General features: G+C 32.6%; 2 protein-coding genes across 2 annotated transcripts in view; one reads left to right on the forward strand and one right to left on the reverse strand.

The window, feature by feature from the left end:
- Positions 1-1,143: 1,143 nt before the first annotated feature.
- On the reverse strand, positions 1,144-21,184 carry LOC139485006 (sodium- and chloride-dependent glycine transporter 2-like). Its single transcript, XM_071269094.1, has 14 exons — positions 21,025-21,184; positions 20,310-20,469; positions 18,745-18,876; positions 16,164-16,446; positions 12,176-12,308; positions 10,742-10,876; positions 9,998-10,101; positions 9,046-9,170; positions 7,585-7,697; positions 6,854-6,985; positions 4,877-4,976; positions 3,318-3,418; positions 2,348-2,515; positions 1,144-1,272 (listed from the first exon to the last, which is right to left on the reverse strand). Exons 1-14 carry the CDS (start codon positions 21,055-21,057, stop codon positions 1,195-1,197), a joined length of 1,797 nt encoding a protein of 598 aa, XP_071125195.1. The 5' UTR covers positions 21,058-21,184; the 3' UTR covers positions 1,144-1,194.
- Positions 14,363-21,718, forward strand: part of LOC139485007 (glycine receptor subunit alpha-2-like) — a 100,599-nt gene continuing 93,243 nt past the window's right edge. The window contains exon 1 of the mRNA XM_071269095.1: positions 14,363-14,482. The gene's annotated coding sequence lies outside the window, so the exon portion shown is untranslated. The remainder of the gene's footprint in view (positions 14,483-21,718) is intronic.

Below are 21,718 nucleotides of genomic sequence, written 5' to 3' on the forward strand. Positions count from 1 at the left end.
TATGCATCATGGAATACAACGGATCCGTCTTTTGAACGACTTTCAGTATATTTAATTTGCTATAGTCCTGGACTGTTCATAATAATGCTGTATGAAAGAAGCTAACAAAATAGCACTATGTACTAGAGTGTAAGGAGGTATGGTTTCTTTATCAACAAACTATTAACTTGTTTGCGCTGCATTATAGAAGCTGCGAGATTTTCTTTATTTCTGTTTTTTTTTAAATTACTTGAGCTCAGACATTGCTCAACAACTGCTTTCATCGACGTTTACTGTTGATATCAAATTGGAGAGGTCAAATATTTTAAAAGACGATGCTTAAATCTTCCTATTTTAATACTTGTATCTATGATGAGTTTATTTCCAGATTTCCTTGTGCCAATCATATATCAGGATCCTCGTCAGTCATATATTGTATACATACCTTAACGTGCATAAGGCTTTTTCCTCTTATAAGAAAAACAACTGATATCCAAAAAGGTTTTAAAAGCTACTGTTTAAATTCATCTCATCTGATTGTTGGCTAATTGCTATTAAGAACGAATCAAATGTAGTGTACTGAAATTAATCATAATACCTTATTCTAGCGAAAGCCTTTAGTTTCTTACAAAAGGTTGATGTAGTTTTGAACACCTTGTTATAAAATATCATAGTAACAGTTCATTGAAAATTCGGTTTAGATATTGTTTTCATTGCTTTTAAAGTAATTATATAACAATTTAAAAGATGATTTATGAAGGGACCATTTAAAAAAAATTAGAATAGTATTTAAGAAACATAATCTTATTTGTCTGTATAAAAGCAAAATGCCGTTTCGGGTAAACATAACTAAAGATCCATTGGAGAGTTTTGGGCTGTTTTCGGCTCTTTGGTCGTGTTGTTGTCTCTTTGACACAATTCTTATTTTCATTCTAAATATCTATACTTTTTTCAAACAATGAAAGTAAAGAAAGGACAAACAAAGAGTCTACAAAACTTTCCATAGAAAGCTAAAGAGCAGGCAACAGGAAACTCAGTGAAAACCTGAGTATATCTAATTTGTCCCGGAAGGGAAAACTGGTCCTGCTTCACATGTGGCACTTGCCATTATACCTATCTCATTTTAGTTCTTTAAATTCATTATTTGTGCAAAATGAAAATACATTTGATGTTATATTTCATTTAATGATTTTTGTCTTTCGTTTTTTTTTTATGTTAAACCGTTGTTGTCTTTCCTGGTTCCTCTAAAATTGGTCTCCAGTCCATCACCGGTTTCAATGAATTTGTAAATTTCTACAAAATAAAAGATATTGGCACTTTACAGCAATAAACATATAGTGATCCAAAATAAGATATTCAATTTGACATACGTCAGACGTCAAATTTATAAGTGGGAAATGCATATGCATGAATCTGAGAAAATAAATGTCACATACTAAAACATACGTAAATAAATACAAATTCTAAATCTTTGAACTGGGAAACAAAAGAGAGAGAGAAGTGAATTTACTTATCGATAATTAGTAGCTAACTTCAGTGTAATATCAGGAATAGTTTGTAAATCAAATTTAAACTTAAACGATATAGACAAAAAAATAAGATAAGATTATTTTTGTTTTAAAATTAATAAAAATGGAATATTGAAAAAAAAGTTTGGCCAACATTTGTCAAAATAAGCTGAAAACATAGATAATCGCAAGTCAATAATTCAACCTCAATTGAATCCGTATTCAAGTTAACTCCAGTTTAACCCCTTAGCCAGAAACAGATTACGCGTGAAATAGGCGTGTTCAGTTATTCAAAATGTAAACAACGACAGTAAAACAAGGATGGATCATTTAGTTCAACAAAACAAAAAAGGTAAAAACGATGATTACTTTTACAAGTAATATAACAAATAAATAATTTTCACAGGCTCCTTGTAAACCATATGTAGTCTTCTGTGAATTGAAATTGTTTTGAAAGGGATCAGTAGATCTATATAAAGTAAAATCACAATAATACTGAACTCCGAGGATAATTTAAAACGAAAAGTCCTTAATCAAATGGCAAAATCAAAAGCTTTCACCTGTATGACAGTCGCATAAAATTCCATTATAGTGACAACGATGTGTGAACAAAACAAACAGACATGATAGGTAAAAATGTCAAAATAAGGGTACAACAGTTGATATTGTGTTATTATTTCAATCACTATACAACAAACAAACATATAAACAAAAATTTACCATACTGGAAATCACCAGCAGTTTGTAAATCTATATTTGAAAATATTTTTTTTAACCGATTGGTTCCTTCATAAAATAGTTTATATAGATACGGACAAATATGCGAGTACTTTTATCCAGTTGGTTTTTTTTATAATTACCTGTAAAATGGATCCATTAGCGCACCACAGTGTTTTGATGATGTAAAAGGGAATTGGCACCACAGACACCATACCAATAACCCAGCCAATTCCAATAGCCCATGATGGATACTGGTATTTGTCAAAAGAAACGGGTGTCAATTGCAACATGTTAAACAAGAGCATCATCTGAAATGTAAATTGATCAAAAACCGTATCATGGAAGCATACTTGAATCAAAACATTTCAAAATAAATCAAAATTACCAAACGCTATATAAAAAGTTCAAAAATCCAAATATAAGTCTACAAACAAAAATACGACCAAAACCCAGGGTGAACTCATATGCTCTTGTCGAGATGGCAGGTCCTGTTCTATATTTAACTTGTCGTTGAGTTGCTGTGATATTGGTATAGGCTTTAGGGTTCAATACATTTTTCTGACTAGTCAACATTGGGATGGAATGATAGCTTTTAACAAATCACTTCCAACATATAGACTGATGTGCTACTGACTTATGAAGTAAAAGAAGCCTATATTCAGTATGTATATTCTTACAATGAACAAATAGTGTGTCAAGACATTTTGTATTGAGAATATTGAAGTGTGGACGCAAGAATGACATTGTATTCTGTTTTGTCATTCTGTGACACTGATCTTTGATTTATAGCCCAAGATTGAGAAAGAGAAGAATAGCATGCCAAAATCATTATAAAGGTAATCGAGGTTTATTGTGTGATCAAATGTTTAAAGGACGGGCACATAGGTAAGTGTACGACCAAAATATGTTTAAATTGTGTTATGTTCTATCAAGTCTATTGCTATTTGTATACCTTTCTGATTGATGTTAAATTCACTCATTCCTGTATGATTTAACAGAACTCTCTGTTCATTAAGAACTTCTGTGATATTGCTTTTCCATATATATTTCATGTTGAAGAGTATACATAAAGAAACATTAGATTGATTCTATCTATTACATTTAACTTACAATCAGAAAACAAGGAGTCAACCATTTCCAGCAAAATTTCCACCAGCAACACGGTGGATATCCTATCATCATCTGTATGTCTGTGTTAAATCTGTCTGTGCCTGAAATTGAACAATAATTCTTAACATTTTACGCGCACCTGTTTAACATGTTTACTTGAAATTATCACTAGGTACATTCCAATGATGTTATCTCACTAAATAATTCGAAATTTTGTGACTATGTTGAACGAATCTTTACCATCGAACTTAATATAAAGGACCCAACAGACAGCGTTAATAGTTATCAAAGGTACCAGGATTATAACTTAATACGCCAGCCGCGCGTTTCTTCTACATACGTCTCATCAGTGACGCTCAAATCAAAATAGTTGTAAAGCCTAAGAAGTACAAAGTAGCATTGAGGACCTTAAATTCCAAAAAAAGTTGTGCCAAATACGGCTAAGGTAGTCTATTCCTGGGATAAGAAAATCCTTAGTTTTTCGAAAAATTCAACGTTTTGTAGCAGGAAAATTATTAAATTGACCATATAAATGATATTTATGTCAACACGGAAGTGCTGACTACTGGGCTGGTGCAACCTTCGGGGACGAAACGTCCACCAGCAGTGGCATTGACCCAGTGGTGTAAATAGTTATCACAGGTACCAGGATTCTAATTTAATACGCCATACGTCTGCCTAATATCTTATTAACTAACATCTAGAAATGACAATGAGTTCAATTGAAATCAAAATTCAAAAATGAAAATAAAAAGGATGATTTCCTCTTCCCAATTGTGAACTTCTATGAAGCAACATTCCAAGAGCGCCTGCAAACGGAGTCTATATCTCTCAGTTGATACGATATTCCAGGGCTTGTTTTTCCTATCACATTTTTCTGGATAGAGGATTACTGCTCACAGTAAGGCTATTAAATCGCGAGTTCAAAATAGTGATGTCTTACAACCGCTTTCACAAGTTGGTTGACCTTTATTAAATATTCATCTTAAAAATGATAACGGATATGTTTCTTATGTCGAAATTACAATCGTGTACCTTTTCCCGAATGTGATTTACCGAACAAGACTTATTACTGCATTTATAATAACATAATCAACACAACGGGTGCACCATGTGGAGCAGGATCTGCTTAGCCTTCCGGACCATCTGATATCACCTCAAGGTTTTGCTCAGTCACTAGTTTTTCTAAGTTTTTGTACTATTATTTGTCTATTGGGTTTTTTTTAGGCATGGCGTTGTCTGTTTTTGTTCGACATACGAGTTTGAACGTTCCTCTGGTATCTTTTGTTCCTGTTTATATGTTTTTAGTCCATGGATTTATGAGTTTTGAACAGCGATATACTACTGTTGCCTTTATTTTCAACATTCATTTTGATGCAGCATTAAACGTTTTGAACCTATATTATTGTGTCTTTCTATTATTGAAGTTCGATATTTTATATAATCATGTCAGCATTTGTTCACCCATTCAGAAGAGATTTTGATGCTTAACATTTACTGTATTAAATTAAAATACCCATACCATAAAATATGAGTAACATAATTATACAATAGCATACCATATATCCATCCAACTACCAAACACTCTAGAGTTGCCACTATCATCGGTGTAAATAGTCCACAGTACCAGTCAACGATTTGTAAGACATATATTCCTCCCTAAAAAGTCGAATCAGGTTTTAAGTCATACTCAGGCTTATTGTTTCCTGTTCTTAAACGTCAATTTAAGCGATTAGCAGAATGTTCGTGTGTGTTTGTGAAGTTCGCATTGATTCAGTTATAATGCTGATAAAATACCTTGATGAGTTGTAGCTTTGAAACTTTATAAAATGCTTCTTTTGCCATAACTCACTACTATTATTATTATTATCAACCGTATATTTGGCCAGGGCCGTAACTACATTGAGGCAAATGAGGCAAATGCCTCATGCAGTGGAAATTTCACACAAAAAAAAAGACTGAAAAAAAAAGATTGTCTTCATATCAAATTGTTTTCACGGAAAGTGTCGTGCAAGAAGCAAGTTCTCTTCACTCCCTGATGTCGCCCCTGCGTTTTTTTCGTGATCCATGTTTCTATTTTACTTTTGGTTTTTGGAGTTGATGGTCTATTGTTTGTACTTCTGTGTCTCGGGTTTCACGGTCTTTTGTTCTTTTATTTTCCTACTTTATGACTATAGTCTGAGTGTTGATTTTCATTTCTAAACGTGCGCAATGTTGCATGTCCACCAATGTCCAGATATTGTGCGGGAAAATATTTTAAGAATATGCTCTACGATGCTTCTGGACACAGAAAAAAATTGTCTTATCTTCATCGATAATTGAACTTGATATCAAAGAATACAAAACTGCCTTTTTTGTATATTAAACCACAGGCCTTGGGCATATGATACAGATATATTTTTTTCTGGTTATTTAAGATATTCAATTTTCTATATTAATAATGCATATATATCACTTGTGTGCATGTCTCACCTAGTTTCGAGTGATCTAAACGACTCAGAGAAAATACCCATTTTTTCTTAGTATGGATTGTAAAATTGGGTATTTTCTCTGAGACATGCACAAAAGTGATACATATGTATTATAAATATAGAAAATTAACTATTTTGATCAACAACAACAAAAAATAAAAATATATATGTATCATATACCCAAGCGCCTGTGGACAAAACTACATAGCTGACATGGTTTAAATTAAGTAAGACCACCGATATCGGTACCAAATCATTTGAAATAAACAACAACAATGTATTGCCATATGACCTTTTACATTGAAGGGTTAAACTTGCATTAAGTCGTGTTCAGACAGAAAATAAAGGCATATGGGGTAAACATACACGGGAACTTATCGCACACAAAGTCAATGCATAGAAAAAATACAAATGATCAATGGTCAAAATTTTTATTCCTGTTCTTCATCTTGATAGTTGCTGGAGGGTACTCAATAATAAATGAATCATTAATACTGTAAAAGAAGGTCAAGATGGTCCCTAGTGTCGAATTAAGCAGTACTAGTACTTAAAGTATAATACTGCACTGTCCGCACTATATTTAAATCTAGTCATAAAAAGAAAAGCATCAAAGTCAGCACAATACAAGACAAGAGCAGACTGACAGACCCGGTATTAATGATTATAAGAAATACGAATTTTACTTTATCCTACATATCGGTCTTTTAATCATTGCCCCTAAAACCCCAAAAGTCTTAAATTATAATGAATCTATGTTTCTGCATTGAGACCAGAATATTGTCGAAAAAATAGCTAAAGATTATTTGCGTTTCAATGTAAGAAAGAGTCCGTGGAACGCTCAGAATGCACGATTTTGCGTTATTTTACTCAAAGCTTCTGGGGGTCTTGAGCGGCCCCCAGACACTTCGCCAAATTTTTTTCGCCTTGCTACGCTCGGCGAATATATTTTGCCTCATTATTAAAAGAGGCTAGTTACTGCCCTGTTGGCTTTTAACGTATACTCGGGCCCTAGTTTTCATACAAAATATATGTGTGCGTATTTGACAGTTTGTGTGTCACACTTACCTCCGTTATAAATGGTAAACCTAATACAAATCCAATGCAACAAAAACAAACTGTCACCAGAGACTTTCTTCTCCTCAAAATATGTGGATACTCATCAATTATTGCATTTGTAATGGTTTCGAATGTACCAAACTACAATGATACCAAGAATAACTTTTTTTTTGTTGTAAAAATAGTGTTTCGAAAAAAAAATTAGCCTAGGATAGAGTTGTAACATCTGCATCAGTCAGTTTATATACCAAGATCTATGAAGATCAGGTAATGGTAAATGTTGTTGCATTCTTTAATTAATAAAAGCAATTCAGACGGATTTTCTTAATCTGGCCATAAATTGTGTTTCATTGTAATACATGTACAGGAACAAGACTGCTATCAAAGGGGCGCAATTGATGCCCATCATAATACCTATAACCTGACGATAAACTTTGAAATTTATTAAGGTGTTGTACAAACACATTTACAAGGGATTGAAAAATACCTATAAGAGCTTTTACATCTTGTAAAATAGAAACAAAAGGTTGATATGTGACGTCCTGGATTAATTGCTCTTTATATACCGATAGAAAATAGATAGAAAAATTACATTCATCGCTCATTTATTAGTGTCAACAGATTTTTGTAAAAGAAATTCTTCCTAAAAAATAACATAGTTTTCTTGATTATGAATTTGAAAATTTTGACAAATATGAAAATATTTCGTGTTGACCTACAAATAGATACGTTTTACTGACCTGGGTATCAATGGCTATTGTCATCAGCATTAGAAAAAATAAAATTGCCCACAATGGCGATATTGGTAACTTTGACACTGCCTCTGGATAAGCTACAAATGCAAGACCTGGACCTAAAAAAAATAAAATCTGTACAATGGAGATAGAAAAAAAAATATAGCATGCTTCCTTTTCGAAAAAAGTGTTTTGGGAATTTTCAATTTCAAATTCACACATATACCCTTCTGTCAGTTTTGAAAATGCTTTTCTGAAATTTTATGAAAATTTATATTAATGCACACAAATAACGTAAAATGGTAGAAATCAAAAATAAGCATTGCCATTTTTTTATTCTTTTGTTTATAGATTTAAATAAAAATTAAAGCAGTTAAGGTATTCTGTTCCCACAATTACTTTAAAATATAGTAAACTATCATATTTAAAGTTATAGATATAAGATAAGACTTACAATTAATGTAGCTGTTGTATGATTGTCATTGAGACAAAAATATATAAAATTATATAACTTAATTTATAACAACACCTGGCAAGTTCTAGACTTCGTGCCACGTAAACATATGGCAGGACTAACTTCAATCAGAAATACAAAAAGTGTGAATAAAACAAATCAATAAAAACTAAGTTAGAAAAATCAAAATTGGTAGTATAAGTGCATTGCATACATATGAATACACGGACTTTTTCATATCTACCAAAATGCGTTCCTGTACCCAAAAATCATTCAGGGGTTTTATCTCTTTACAGTTTAAAGTATACACTGTACACGTATATCTTGACAAAAAACAAAAAGTATGCAAGTGATAATGCACGCGTTCAGCGTACTATCATATTTCTCCTTGACCTCATAGCCACATACATATAGATTCCTACACTGCAACAAGTGTATTTTGTCTGATGCTTGGTTCGTTTCTGTGTGTGTTAGTTACATTGTAGTGTTGAGTCGTTGTTCTCCTCTTATATTTATGCGTTTCCATCAGTTTTAGTTTGTTACCCCGATTTTGTTTTTTGTCCATGGATTTATGAGTTTTAACAGCGGTATACTACTGTTGCCTTTATGTATTACGATATTTTTCCACTCGAGATAGTTAAATTTTATTATTTAAAGCGCGAGGCTTGCCGAGCTCTTTAAATAACTAAAATATAACTGTCGAGGTTGGAGAAATAGCGTAATACACGAGTTATAGTGTCGGAATCTGTTTCTCTAATGATTTTTATCCTTCTTTTTCAAAGATTTTCAGAAACTTGTGTTCTTTATATGCGACGTCATCAGGCATTGCCGACTATTTTCATGACGTCACAATAGGAAAATTCAGAAGAAAACAAAACATTTAGACGTCATAATCCAATTTCGACTAATCATTTGCCGAGAACAGATTTTTCACTAGTGAGGAGAAATGTTTTTCTCACACCGGTCAGGAAATGTGAAAATAGCACAAAAATTAGAGAAAAGTTCGTATCTACCTTGGGTTACTACATCGTCCACTGACATTCCTTTTTCATGAGCCATAAATCCAAGTATTGAAAATGTAACAAATCCGGCAAATATACTGGTTCCACTGTTTATAATGGGTACCATGATAGCATCCCTAAAACGAAAACGAGGAAAATCACTACAATTAATTGTCTTTTCTGGTTATTCATATTAAATTGTTCCCGTTGGTATCATAATAGATATAGGAAGATGTGGTGTGAGTGCCAATGAGACAACTCTCCATCCAAATAACAATTTAAAAATGTAAACCATTATAGGTCAATGTACGGCCTTCAACACGGAGCCTTGGCTCACACCGAACAAAAAGCTATAAAGGGCCCCAAAATTACTAGTGTAAAATCATTCAAACGGGAAAACCAACGGTCTAATCTATATAAATAACGAGGAACGAGAAACACGTATAAATTACATAAACAAACGACAACTACTGTAGATCAGATTTTTACTCTTGTTACAATATTTCTTCCATGGAATTCAGGTCACGTTATATTTATCCTGTTACTGCCATTCTCCTTCAAATAATTGTCAAAATTCTTAATAAAAAAGGTCCTAAATAATCACTTTAAAATATGCATATAAAGGTCTGGAACGATTTAAACTTTTGCTGCAGTTACCCTTCCTATGTTTCACTTATATATTTGTAATTTTCTTTTACCAAAACCACGAAAACCTGGATGATTCAATTTAATTAAGAATATTTATGTTAACGTTTGAACATGTAAATGCATGCCAAGTTCGATTTTCACTTTTTCGAATTTCCATTTACGCCGATGGTAAGTATGTTTTCGGGATAGTAATCTAAATTCGCGTGGAAGTAGTTCCATTTATCTATAGATCTTTCGTACCTGGTATGTAAATTTTAACTTTTTTTGGAAATATCAAATTATACAAAACTTTTATTAAACATTATCATGATCATACCTTTGAATATTATGGTGAAACTTGTTAAAGCTTGCAAATGTCAGTAGTGCTCCCCAACCGGCTCCAGACGAGAAAAATATCTGCGTTGCTGCCTCACCCCAAACCTGTTTGAAACAATCAAAAATACGTTGTTCATATATTTTGTGGCAAGAAACGATATAAGATTTAACAGAAATGTATCTAAATATTTCAACCTTTGTATCGTCCATCGCAGCGATGGTCAATGGTTTTAATAAATTTCAAATTACCATTCCGTTTTAAGTCATTTCTCATATATTTAGAATAGATTTGACCTGTTTGAAAATATTCATATGAATTTCAGTTTTCTAATTAGGATTGCTATGAGTTATTCTATAATAAATTTTGTTGTTTCTAGTTAAAATCAAATCAAATTGTATTTGCTGAACAAGAATGACGGTCTACATCATAAATTATAGTTCAACTACTCTCTACAGGAAATCTTATACAGGAAGTGTCTTTAGCAAGCTTCCTATCGCAGTACATGTAATAGCATGGGGAGAGTTGTTATTACTTGGAAATGTATTGTTTTATTTGTTCTCCTTTTTATCCAGTATACGTGTGATTCATTGATCTTTTTTACTATTTTTGTTCGAGCGTCACTGTTGAGTTTGTGTAGACAAAGTGTGTGTCAGCCGAACAAAATCTTAATTCTGGTATCCCCACTTAGTTAATATACTACTCGCCCATAAATTATTCATATTCCCCCGTTGCATTGGAACGTACCTTTGTAGAAAGCATTTTGTGCCATTTTGGAATTAAAAAGAACTTTATTCCTTCTGCAGCTCCTGGTAATGTAACTGCTCTTACAAGAAAGATTACCAGCACTATGTAGGGGAAGGTAACAGTCACATACACTATCTATTAAAAAATATGAGACAAAATTTTATATAATATGATAGTACTGTATGTATTAATGCACTAATGCAATAAAGTTAAAAGTTTTAACTCGAATAATGCACAGACGGTTCAGAAAAAGACGATTCCGGTGAAAAATATTCAATCGAATACATTAATATTGTTTGACTTGACCGGAAAACAGTTTTGTCTGATATTTGACAGTTAGCATACATGTAACCTTTTTTGTTACATCATTTTAGAGTTTATGTTCAATCGGGGTTTTTTTTTTCATTATATACGCGTAAAATCCCAAATATACATGCACTCAATTTGTTTTCGACGCCAATTTAAAAACTGAATGTAACTACTTCAAGTATGATAATTATAAAATTTCGGTTCTTTTGCATGTCATTTAATATGCGAATAAACAGATTACATGCACACTTTTTGTTTTCGAAAAATGAATTGATTTCAACTATATGATAATTTTAAAATCTGTAATGTAATATGCGAATTATCAGATTACCATATATTATGAATAGTCATGCACCGAATTTGTTTTCGACGTCAATTTAAAAACTAATTTATGCCACTTTAATAATAATGAAATGCGTATACTCCATCATGTAAAATGAGAATGACAGGAATATACTATAAACAATATGGACCAAATAATATACATGCATCTATATTTGTTTCCGTCGTCAATATTGTGAAATGTCGTGTTGAAAATCGTAATGTTTTGTTCAGTGTATGTATTCAATACCACTTGAGTAATCGGCTGTTTTCCGTAACCAAAATCTGTCGCGCGTGTTTCGCTGACGTGAAAATTTTGAAATAATTTCCTCTACTATTATTTGTGTGTGTGTCTTTCATTGTGAAGTTGGTCCATTATCATCTATTGTCAACCGAATCTCGACCCTCATCATAATCCTTACAGCTTCACGTATGATGTTGATTCTAATGACAGGCCGTATGATGAATTCAATGATATTTATTTTCAGTACAGTCCTATGTTTTTGCTTGGTGTCTAAAAACCATGACAGGGCGTAGGATGAACCCAGAGATATTTATTTTCAGTACAACTCTATGCTTTTGGTTGCTGTCTCACTAACGATTTACCCAACGTCATTTTTTTCTATATATCCAAACTTAGTGCAGAATCTGCGAGTCCGTTTGGAGGTTAGGAATTCATTCCAAATTACAAAAAAAATATGCTTAATTTTAATTATCTATTTCATTTCAAAAAGCATTAAAACTTTTGAAGGTCATTACTGATACAATCCATGACCTCCAGGCGGACATACAGCTACAAAATACCTTTCCCGAAGACTTTATTCCTTTACATAAACAAAGAAAGATGATAAGCCAAGCGATAGCCAGACATACAAGAAGTTCCAGTCTAATTCCTCCTATATCCTCTATCCCTACTGTAATTTGCAGTACATTGTATCTGCAAATATTATTTATTTAATTCTGGCTCAAAGCTCTTAACAAATATTAGTTCAAGCGCAAAGATCTCTATTATAATTTTTTTTTGATACGTCTTGAAAAATAAATTATACATAAAATTTCACCTTTGTGAACATTATAAGATTTTAATTTTGATTATAAAGAATTATTATGCTTTCTGAAAAACCCGAAATTATTAAAAAAAAATATCATTGAATAAGAATAATATAATTAAAATATAAATTTGGGAAAAGCTTTCAATCTCTTGATAAAACTGTACTTTTCAAACGCCAATTAATAGTATGTTCAATCGAGTATGTGGATCTGAGCAAAAATTATTTTCTGTATCATCAAAGTGATAAATGAAAGGCTCATTACCAACTTCCAAAGCAATGTTGTCGGCTCTCCGGACATTCCCGAAGTCCTGCGTTTGATTGCCGAGTTTATGAGCTTCGGTCCTTGCTCATTACAATACAATACAAGTAGATGCGGAAACAAGGGCCGCATTTCTTTCTAACCAAAATTTTGTAAACGTTGTGTCGCGTTTGTTGTTGTTTTCTAAACGCTACAAAAGGAGAAACAAATACATCGTTTAATAAGTCTTTATTGACCCTGTTTGAACTTTCAATAATGCATGCACATGATGTTGGTAAACAGACTTTTTACAAACGTAGAAACAAATACTTCGATTAATCAGGTTGAAGTTAGAAACAAATGTAGCGTTTGTACTTACAAACGACAAACGACAAACTGCAGACGCATTTTTATCGTGTGCATAGTTTGTCAAAGTTTATATAAACTTTCAAACGTAATATGTTTGAAAGAAATGATCAAAATATGTGCGCGCTTAGCTGTTTGCATCGTTTGTGTTAGAAAGAAATGCACTCATAGTCTTTACCTAGAATTACACTTTAGACTTGTTTTATCGTCAAATTCCGTAAGCTTTGCCCATGGACAAAATCAATTAAACGTTGCCAGATTTCGAACATCGTGAATTGTAATACTAATGGTCTCGACAGTAAGTTGTCAGTCTAAAGATTTATTCCACTGTACAAAAGTTCAGCTGGTATCAATTGTTGATCGAAATTATTTTTTAAAGGTGACCTCGGTGACCGAGTGTTCGAAAGCAGTCACTATCGTTGTGACTTCTATGGAAGGCCGTTTGGGGTCATAACTTATTTTGTTACACGTACGATATATAGGTACACGTCACATTTTGTTCACTTAGTCTTCCACCATCGATAAAAACAGGCCACTACGAGAAAGCGAATAATGATGAAATTGGCATTAAACACCAAATATCACTAAATGATCATCAATAATCAGTTCTTTTTTTTTTTAAACGAGTATGTAGATTTCAGTACTTTTTCTAAATAGTAATTGGCGGTGTTTGTTAAAAGTTTTTGGTACTTTATATCTTCGTGAACAGATAAAGAATACAAACTGCGGGATAATATCTAGAATATATTGTACATCCGTCAGTACCCCTCATCTCAGTCTATATATTTGAATAAAATACAGTCGATATTTTAAGCAATTAAAAATTTCGCAGTAATTCAGAATTTATTTTCACAGTGCAATGATAACAGTTAATTACAGTGTAGACATCATTGTAAATATTGTCCAAATAACTGGCATTTATTCCCTTATTGTCTCTTTATGTGGAACTTTATTAATTTGTATGGACATAAATATACGTAGACAGTAGACAAACATAATTTATTTATTAATTCAACATAATAAAGGTTACCCGATTAATCGATCATAAATAACCTGTACACCAACATTTTTTTCTCCATAGCCTCATATTCTCTCGACTATTACTAGAAACGTATATTTTGTTTAGATTTTATACTTAGGCTACATTAAAACTTTTAATTTGGATAGCATAGAAACTTGGTTTTGGACACTGACAAATATGTAGAATTCAAATGATACAATATTTGATTTATTCACCAAACAAACATGTTAACTTCTATTAATGATACGAAAATAGTATTGATGTATAATAATTGACAATTGGCAATAGAAACATGTAAGTGTCGGCTTTTAAACAAAATCTGTTATTAACATGGAAGATTATTTATACTCTACGATGTTTCACCTCAAAAGGAGTTAATTAAAGCAATGGAAACTTTATCATCATCCCGAGATTTTCCCGAGAATATTGCTAAGGTAAGTACATAAATACGTAAAGAAAGATATCATTTCAGTAAGAAACATAACAATGTGTTGGATCAGTGGCCAATCCAGGGGGGTCCGGAGTTTGGACCCCCTTTGTTTGGAACGATCAATACATTTGAATGAGGACAAATGGTTGGAAAACCCCTACCCCCTTTTCCCCTTTTGAAAATAGCTAGATCCGCTCCTGTAGATTATAAGAATTCTAACTAATTAGGATTATACTGTCAATATTGCATGTTTAGCATATTAATAATTTTTTTGTCACTAGCCAATCAAAACTGAGGTTGTGAGTTCGAATCTCGCACGTGGCATGTGCATTCGACTCAAATCTTAATTGACGAGGATCGTCTGTTTTCTTACAGAAGTGCGTTGGTTCTCTCCGGTCTTCCTCCATCAATAAAAATAGACCACTTTGAAAAAGATAACAATGCTTAAATTGTCGTAAAACACGGACCAATCAACCTAACATATTTGATTGATTGGTGAGCCTTATGGCAACAGACAAGTTATGCATCAATAGATATGATATGTGATGTACAAATGTATACATAACATAAGGACAACAAAATCATAAAACACCCAACGAATTGCATCGTGTTAGAAAATGCTCGCATTAACTAACATCAAGCTGAAAGTATTTTAGAGATGTTTTTTCCTAATGAATGTAATTTCAAGGTTTGGTTGGCTTGCTTGCTTTGTTTGTATAAAAGTTGCTCAAGATCCAATAGCATTATACAAGTTGAAGCTCAGCCTACATGTATTAGGTGATTGTAATTGTAAAACTTACAATGCTTGAGCAAACATTAATACAAACAAAGCAAACAAGCCAACCAAACCTTTAAACTACAAGCCTTATAGGAAAATAGCTTTTAAACTTTTCCTGAGAAATCACGACGTCCTACACTTACATTTTTGTGATATCGGTTGCTGTAATTCATAGTAGTTTCATACAGCAATGTTATTAACCCGTTTCATTACATCATGCATAGTTCCTACATAGGCGAAATATTGAAGTTGGTAAAATAATTGGTCAAGTGCTTTTGGTGGAATTTATAAGTAATACAGCCAATTTCAATGAGTGTGTAGCTAAATGTAATATCTTTAATTAGCTTGTTTACTAGCTGAACCGTGAAGTCATTGTCAGGTAAAGTATACTTACTATCCTCCTTTTGAAGTAGCCTTGTCCTATAAACAGATAGATTGGTTACCCGTCGCACTAGTCTACTCTTACAGGAGGATAGTTTACCTAACCTAACAATGACTTTACGGTTCAGCTAGCAAACAAGCTAACCAAAGATATAACTTTTGCCTACACACTCATTGAAATCGGCTGTAAATGTTTTTTTACACAATTTATGTTGTGTAAGCTAGAACTTCCTTCCACGCACAAGTTCACACAAAATGTTTGGTATATATACAAATTGTGAATGAGTCGGTCGAGTCGAAAGTGAGGGTCGAGATTCACAACAATGAATCCTGCATCTGGGAAAATAACATTTATTACTTATAATTAATTTACATCAATAAAATTCCTTCAAATTAAAATTTATTTACTATGATAAAGGCATCATCGCAGACGAGTTCTTTTGGTGTTTTTTTTAAACGGAAATGGATATTGTTTGAATTTATTCATGAAAGTAAGGTATAATACAGTATCAAACGATATACTTACTTCCAAAATTCTTCACTGGCAGTCATTTTGACTTCATTAAGAGGGAATGCATGACTAGTATACTTAGATCCATTGACGGCTGACGTATTATACGCTAACATTATATTTGATTCATTATCTGCGGGACTATTATGACAGAGCATTGTATTCCATTCATTCTTGCAATGGCTCCATGGCAGAATCGGTGTCATTGATTTGTACAGAAAATACAATATCCATGTCAGAAATATGTTGATGTAAACACAAAATATTCCAGAAACTATTAAAGCTCCATAACCAACTCCTAAAAAAAGAATGAGATTAAAAAGAAAAGGTTTAAATGCTGGTTTTGAAGAAAAAAAAACATCGATAAATCAGTGTAAATAAAATTTCTTTCGAATGTGAAAACATGCATTTATTATGTTTCCTATATATGATAAGAAACCACCAGTTACACTAATAGCCTTTTTTCCTAAATATTAAAAGACACCAAATGTGTAATTGTTTTGACCTACTTGTCGCCGGGTTTGAACTTGCTTGAGCAACAAGACGGGTACCATATGTGGAACAGGATCTGCTTACCCTTTCTGAGAACCTGAAATTACTTCCCGTTTTTTTGGTGTGTTCGCGTGGCTCAGCCTTTAGACTTCTATTTAAGTGTTTTGTGTAAAAATGTTTGTCTTTTTCTTTTTAAATGTCATGACGTTGTCAGTTTATTAACGTTTTCGATTTGTGAGTGTGTATATAAAAAAAGGAAGATGTAATATATTTGCAAATGAGACCATTCTCCACCAGAGGGATCAAAATGAAACAGAAATTAACAACTATAGGTCACCGTACGGCCTTCAACAATGAGCAAAGTTATATGCCCGTTTGATAATTTTCGACTCCCTTTGTTGTTTAATAATTTCAAATTGTGATATCTATATTCTTGTATTTTATCGACGAATCAGCAAAGGTTATGCTTCTGATAAATAGGTGTTGCTCCTTTTAAATAGGTGTTGCTCCTTTTAAATAGACATTGCTCCTGTTAAAGGCCTAAAAAAAAAATGTTGTGTTTCCGGTCACCCGACCGACCGTCCTTTAGACCCCCGACTCAAAAGTTTTTAAAGCTGATGTGGGAAAAAAAATAATTTGTATGCCTACCGACTGTTTTTTCTGAAAGAAAATAAAAAATTCTAAGTCCCTCGATCTTTTTATCGCCCCAAAATAAAACAACGCTAATTTTAAACTCGAGGCTTATTTTTAGAATGTACTGGAAAGTGGAATCTTCTTGGCTAATTATATATGCGGGAGCATGCGCAGTAGTTATTTTCGTTTGTCAGTGTTTGAACATAGCAACACAACGCGTCCTATTCAATGTTCAACGCGGAAAGTGTGACCATTTCATGGAGAACAAAATATTTCTAAATTTTACAGAAAGTAACACCTTTTTTGACATTAGCAATGAAATTCATCCAATGTCTAACATCGATGAAAAAAAATACACAACACAAATTTTGTGTTCGGCCACCGGCAAAAATGACTGGACCGAGATTGATGACAATAACACAACTGTTGGAACAATGCAATCTTTTGGAATTAAATTTATCAAATTTTCATGCCAGACCCTTCTTCAAAATGAACCTGATATTAATCCATCTGAAACTGGTCAGCCAATCAACGCTTTAGACATTCTGATGAAAAGCCACAGATGCTTTGCCAAAAGAAAGTGTCCTGCCAGGGAACAGTGTATATAATATATTTGTCTATCTGTAGGTTTGGGATGATGTTTGGTTCATGTTCCTATAAATGAATCTGCCCCATATCTTCTCAATTTCTTTCTCTGACAATTCCAAACTTTTGGTCCTGAAATGGGGGAATTGGGTTTAAAAAGCTAATTTCCTAGGGGAAGTGCTGCCCAATTTTTTTTTAGGTTTGGACTTAGTTTTTTTTCAGGGGTATTTTAAAAGGGGGTAAACTAAAAGTTATTTCAGGGGGATTTTAAAAGGGGTAAAAAAAAAATCTCAGGGAGATTTTTAAAGTGGGTAATCAATCTCTTTGTATTAAATCCCAAACTTTTGTCTGGTAACTGGAAATTGAGTTTTATATAACTTAAGCTTATTTCATAATATTATAATTACATTAGATGTATGTTTCATTATAATATGTTATTCTGATTGGCTAACTGCACATCACGTGTTATTCCGTAAGCAGTTGCATTGCTCAATACAACTTTTCACTCATGATAACACGTGGTCCAACAATAAAGTGCACAGGTGAATTAAATAATAAAATATATAAAATTCGTGTTTTCATGATCATAGCTAAAAAATGTAATTATAAGTATTGAATGCTTCTTTTTGTAACTTTATATATATATAGGGTTGTAAAAGCGTTGACCGTGCGTACATTTTTAGAATGAAGCACTTCCGCGCTTCATACAAAATGTACTTCGGTCAAAGCTTTTACACCCGAATAAATTTACAAAAAGAAGCATTCAATTCTTAAAATAAAAAATAAAAAAATTTAAAAAAAAATCCCTACCTACCGTCCCTTCAAAATTTCAAGGGGGTGATCGGAAACACAACATTATTTTTTTTAGGCCAAATGTTTCACATACCTTTCAGCAGTGGACATATCTTCCAGACGGTTAAAACACTGCTGCTTGAAAATTGAGATATCCCGTACTCTAAGTAATATATTGGGACAGCACCAATGACCATAAATACAAGATATGGAATTAGAAATGCTCCTGTAAAATGACATTGGAAATTTGTAAACACGACAGAAATTGTAAAGTTAATTAAAAAAGTTAGTGAAAATACAATGAAGAGTTGAATCATTTTGTCGGAAACCATGCGACTACATTATTTGTATTCACATAATTTTAATTACTGAAACGAAAATAAAGAGTCACTGGAGATACAATTCCATATAAAAGCTATGATCCAGATTTTCATTCTTAGGGTTTGTTTTTTTTGTCTGTTATATATTGCATCTGCATTTCCGATGGCCGGTTATACGGTTTGTTTCAATAATGATGAAAGAAATGTTAAAATAATCTGCAGGTACATCCTAATTGAAAAATATTTGGAATATTTTTTTTCGATTTCCGCATGAGAGGAGGATTTTGCATTGGATTGCAGCTTGATGACTCAGGGATGAGTTGCATTTCATCCTGCAAATAATTTTTTATATAAGTTATGAATCCAGCAACACAGATATACATGTATAATGACCCCTTATAATGTTCACTGAAATGTTTTACAATAGTTATCAAAGGTACCAGGATAAAAATTTAGTACACCAGACTCGCGTTTCGTCAACATCAGTGACGTCCATATCAAAATAGTTATAAAAGTCAAACAAGTACGAAGTTGAAGAGCATTGAGGATCCAAGATTCCAAAAAACTGTGCCAAATACGGCTAAGGTAATCTATGCCTGGGATAAGAAAATCCTTAGTTTTTCGAACAATTAAAAGTTTTGTTAACAGGAAATTTATAAAAATGACCACATAATTGATATTCATGTCAACACCGAAGTGCTGACTACTGGGCTGGCGATACCCTCTTTATATCGACAATTATACTCGTAATGTTCCACGCTAATTTAAAATTTTACAGTATCCGTTGGATATGTGCGATATTTTGAACATTATCCGCTTATGCATTTTATGATTGAATCGTTTTTTGACATAGAGCTCTATAACTAGACATCTATATATCTATACCTGCGTCTATTTATACACTCATCCATATATAAAATATATTAAGCCTGACCGAATGATGCAGTAGTATACTTTTTTTTATTCTATCATGACATCTCAGACTATAAAAGTGTCTTTCGATCATCATTCATGAACATTTGAATTTGATGGTTTTTTTTATATCTATAACTAGTTAATAAGATTAAAATAAAGATCTGTGATTTTGATATATTATAAGTAAATGTAAATCACCAAAAAAATACCAAGCCCCGAGGAAAATTCAAAACGGAAAGTCCATAAACAAAATTAATTGGTAAAACCAAAAGCTCAAACACATCAAAAGAAGGATAACAACTGTCATATTCATGTATTTTCTTATGAAAAAAATGCTGGAATGGAATCTGGTGTAAAACGAGTTGCGATAGATTTAAATTTTGATCAAAATGAGTATTGGTCAGAAAAATTAAAATTCACGTACCTCCTCCGTTTTTATAACATAGATATGGAAACCTGCATATGTTACCAATACCGACGGCATAACCAACTGATGACAGGATAAAATCGAGTTGTCCTGACCAATGTTCCCGCTCTTTCTGCTCTTCAGAGGTTTCACTTGAGTTTATAGTGTCTTCATTTTTCTGAATGAAAGCATAGAGTTTATTAAGAATAATTGGACAATATAAAGCAATCAGTCAATTTAAAATTGTTTTTAATTTTACATCCTCAGCAAACCTTTAAAGTTATTAAACTTTTGTTTCGTATAGTCTGGAAATAGACATCATTAAGATGTGGGCCCTACTGTAAATAGTATGTGGTAAAAAAAAGTATCTTAACCATAGGACATGGGGTTGTCAACTGAACCAAAGTTTTTGACCTTGATCTTTGTCGTAGAATTGTTCATACATTATGACACACCCTGTAGTGTTGGTCAAAATACATGTCAAGTATAAGGTATGTGATCATAACGTTTCTCATATATAGTTCGGATTCAATTTGTTACGGACGGACGAACGGACGGACGGAAATACTAATCACTGTAGGGTGACCCGCGGGGCCTTAATGAGATGTTCAAGTTTTATGCAATATTACTTTCTATTTGTCATTTGTTATACTGAATGGAAATTAGGATCGACCATAGATAGAAAGCAAAAAATTGAATATCGATTTGCATACAGTTAATTAATTTTACTTACCTGTAATGAGAGCCTTCTGTTTTCTATATCCATATTTTGATGTCTACAAAAAATATAATCCGTTTAAATGGAATAGGTCGAAAAGTGAAGTGATCTGATCAGAGAGCTTTTTATTTATCTCATAACAATATATCATGCATGTGTGTTTCTCTACCCTTCAGCCTCTGGAATGAGTCTAGACGGTCTACAATGCATTATAGACATTTATTTATTACGTTGTCAAAAATGATACGTAAAAAATAACTTCTGTCATTTATGTTTTAAAATCTGACACTGTTTTGGCTTGCATATGTTGCACCTGCTAATATTATAATAACCTTTTGAGGGTCACACTACCAGTTTTATCTCCTGATATACATGCTCAATAACGTGTTCCTAAATGATTAAAGTAGAGCTTTAACTTTATTCTCGTCATGGACATGCATGAAACATTTGCCAATGGACGTTAAGGAACCAACAAACAATGCAAGAAGAAATTTGATATCAGTCGCACTGTGTCCTAATAATTTATATTTGGGCAAGTCAGTAGTGGTTATGTATTGCAGTAGTTAAGTTTTACTCTACTTTTGACTAAACAAAATCATTTGACTTAGCATTTAAGGGCATACGATACAGTGCTGATCCCATATTTAAATTTTGCTGACAATTTGCATATAGGCTATTTTTTGCCTGATTAAATCAAATATGTAATAAA

Source organism: Mytilus edulis, chromosome 8 (genome assembly GCF_963676685.1).
Source record: "Mytilus edulis chromosome 8, xbMytEdul2.2, whole genome shotgun sequence".
NCBI classification, from domain to species: domain Eukaryota; kingdom Metazoa; phylum Mollusca; class Bivalvia; order Mytilida; family Mytilidae; genus Mytilus; species Mytilus edulis.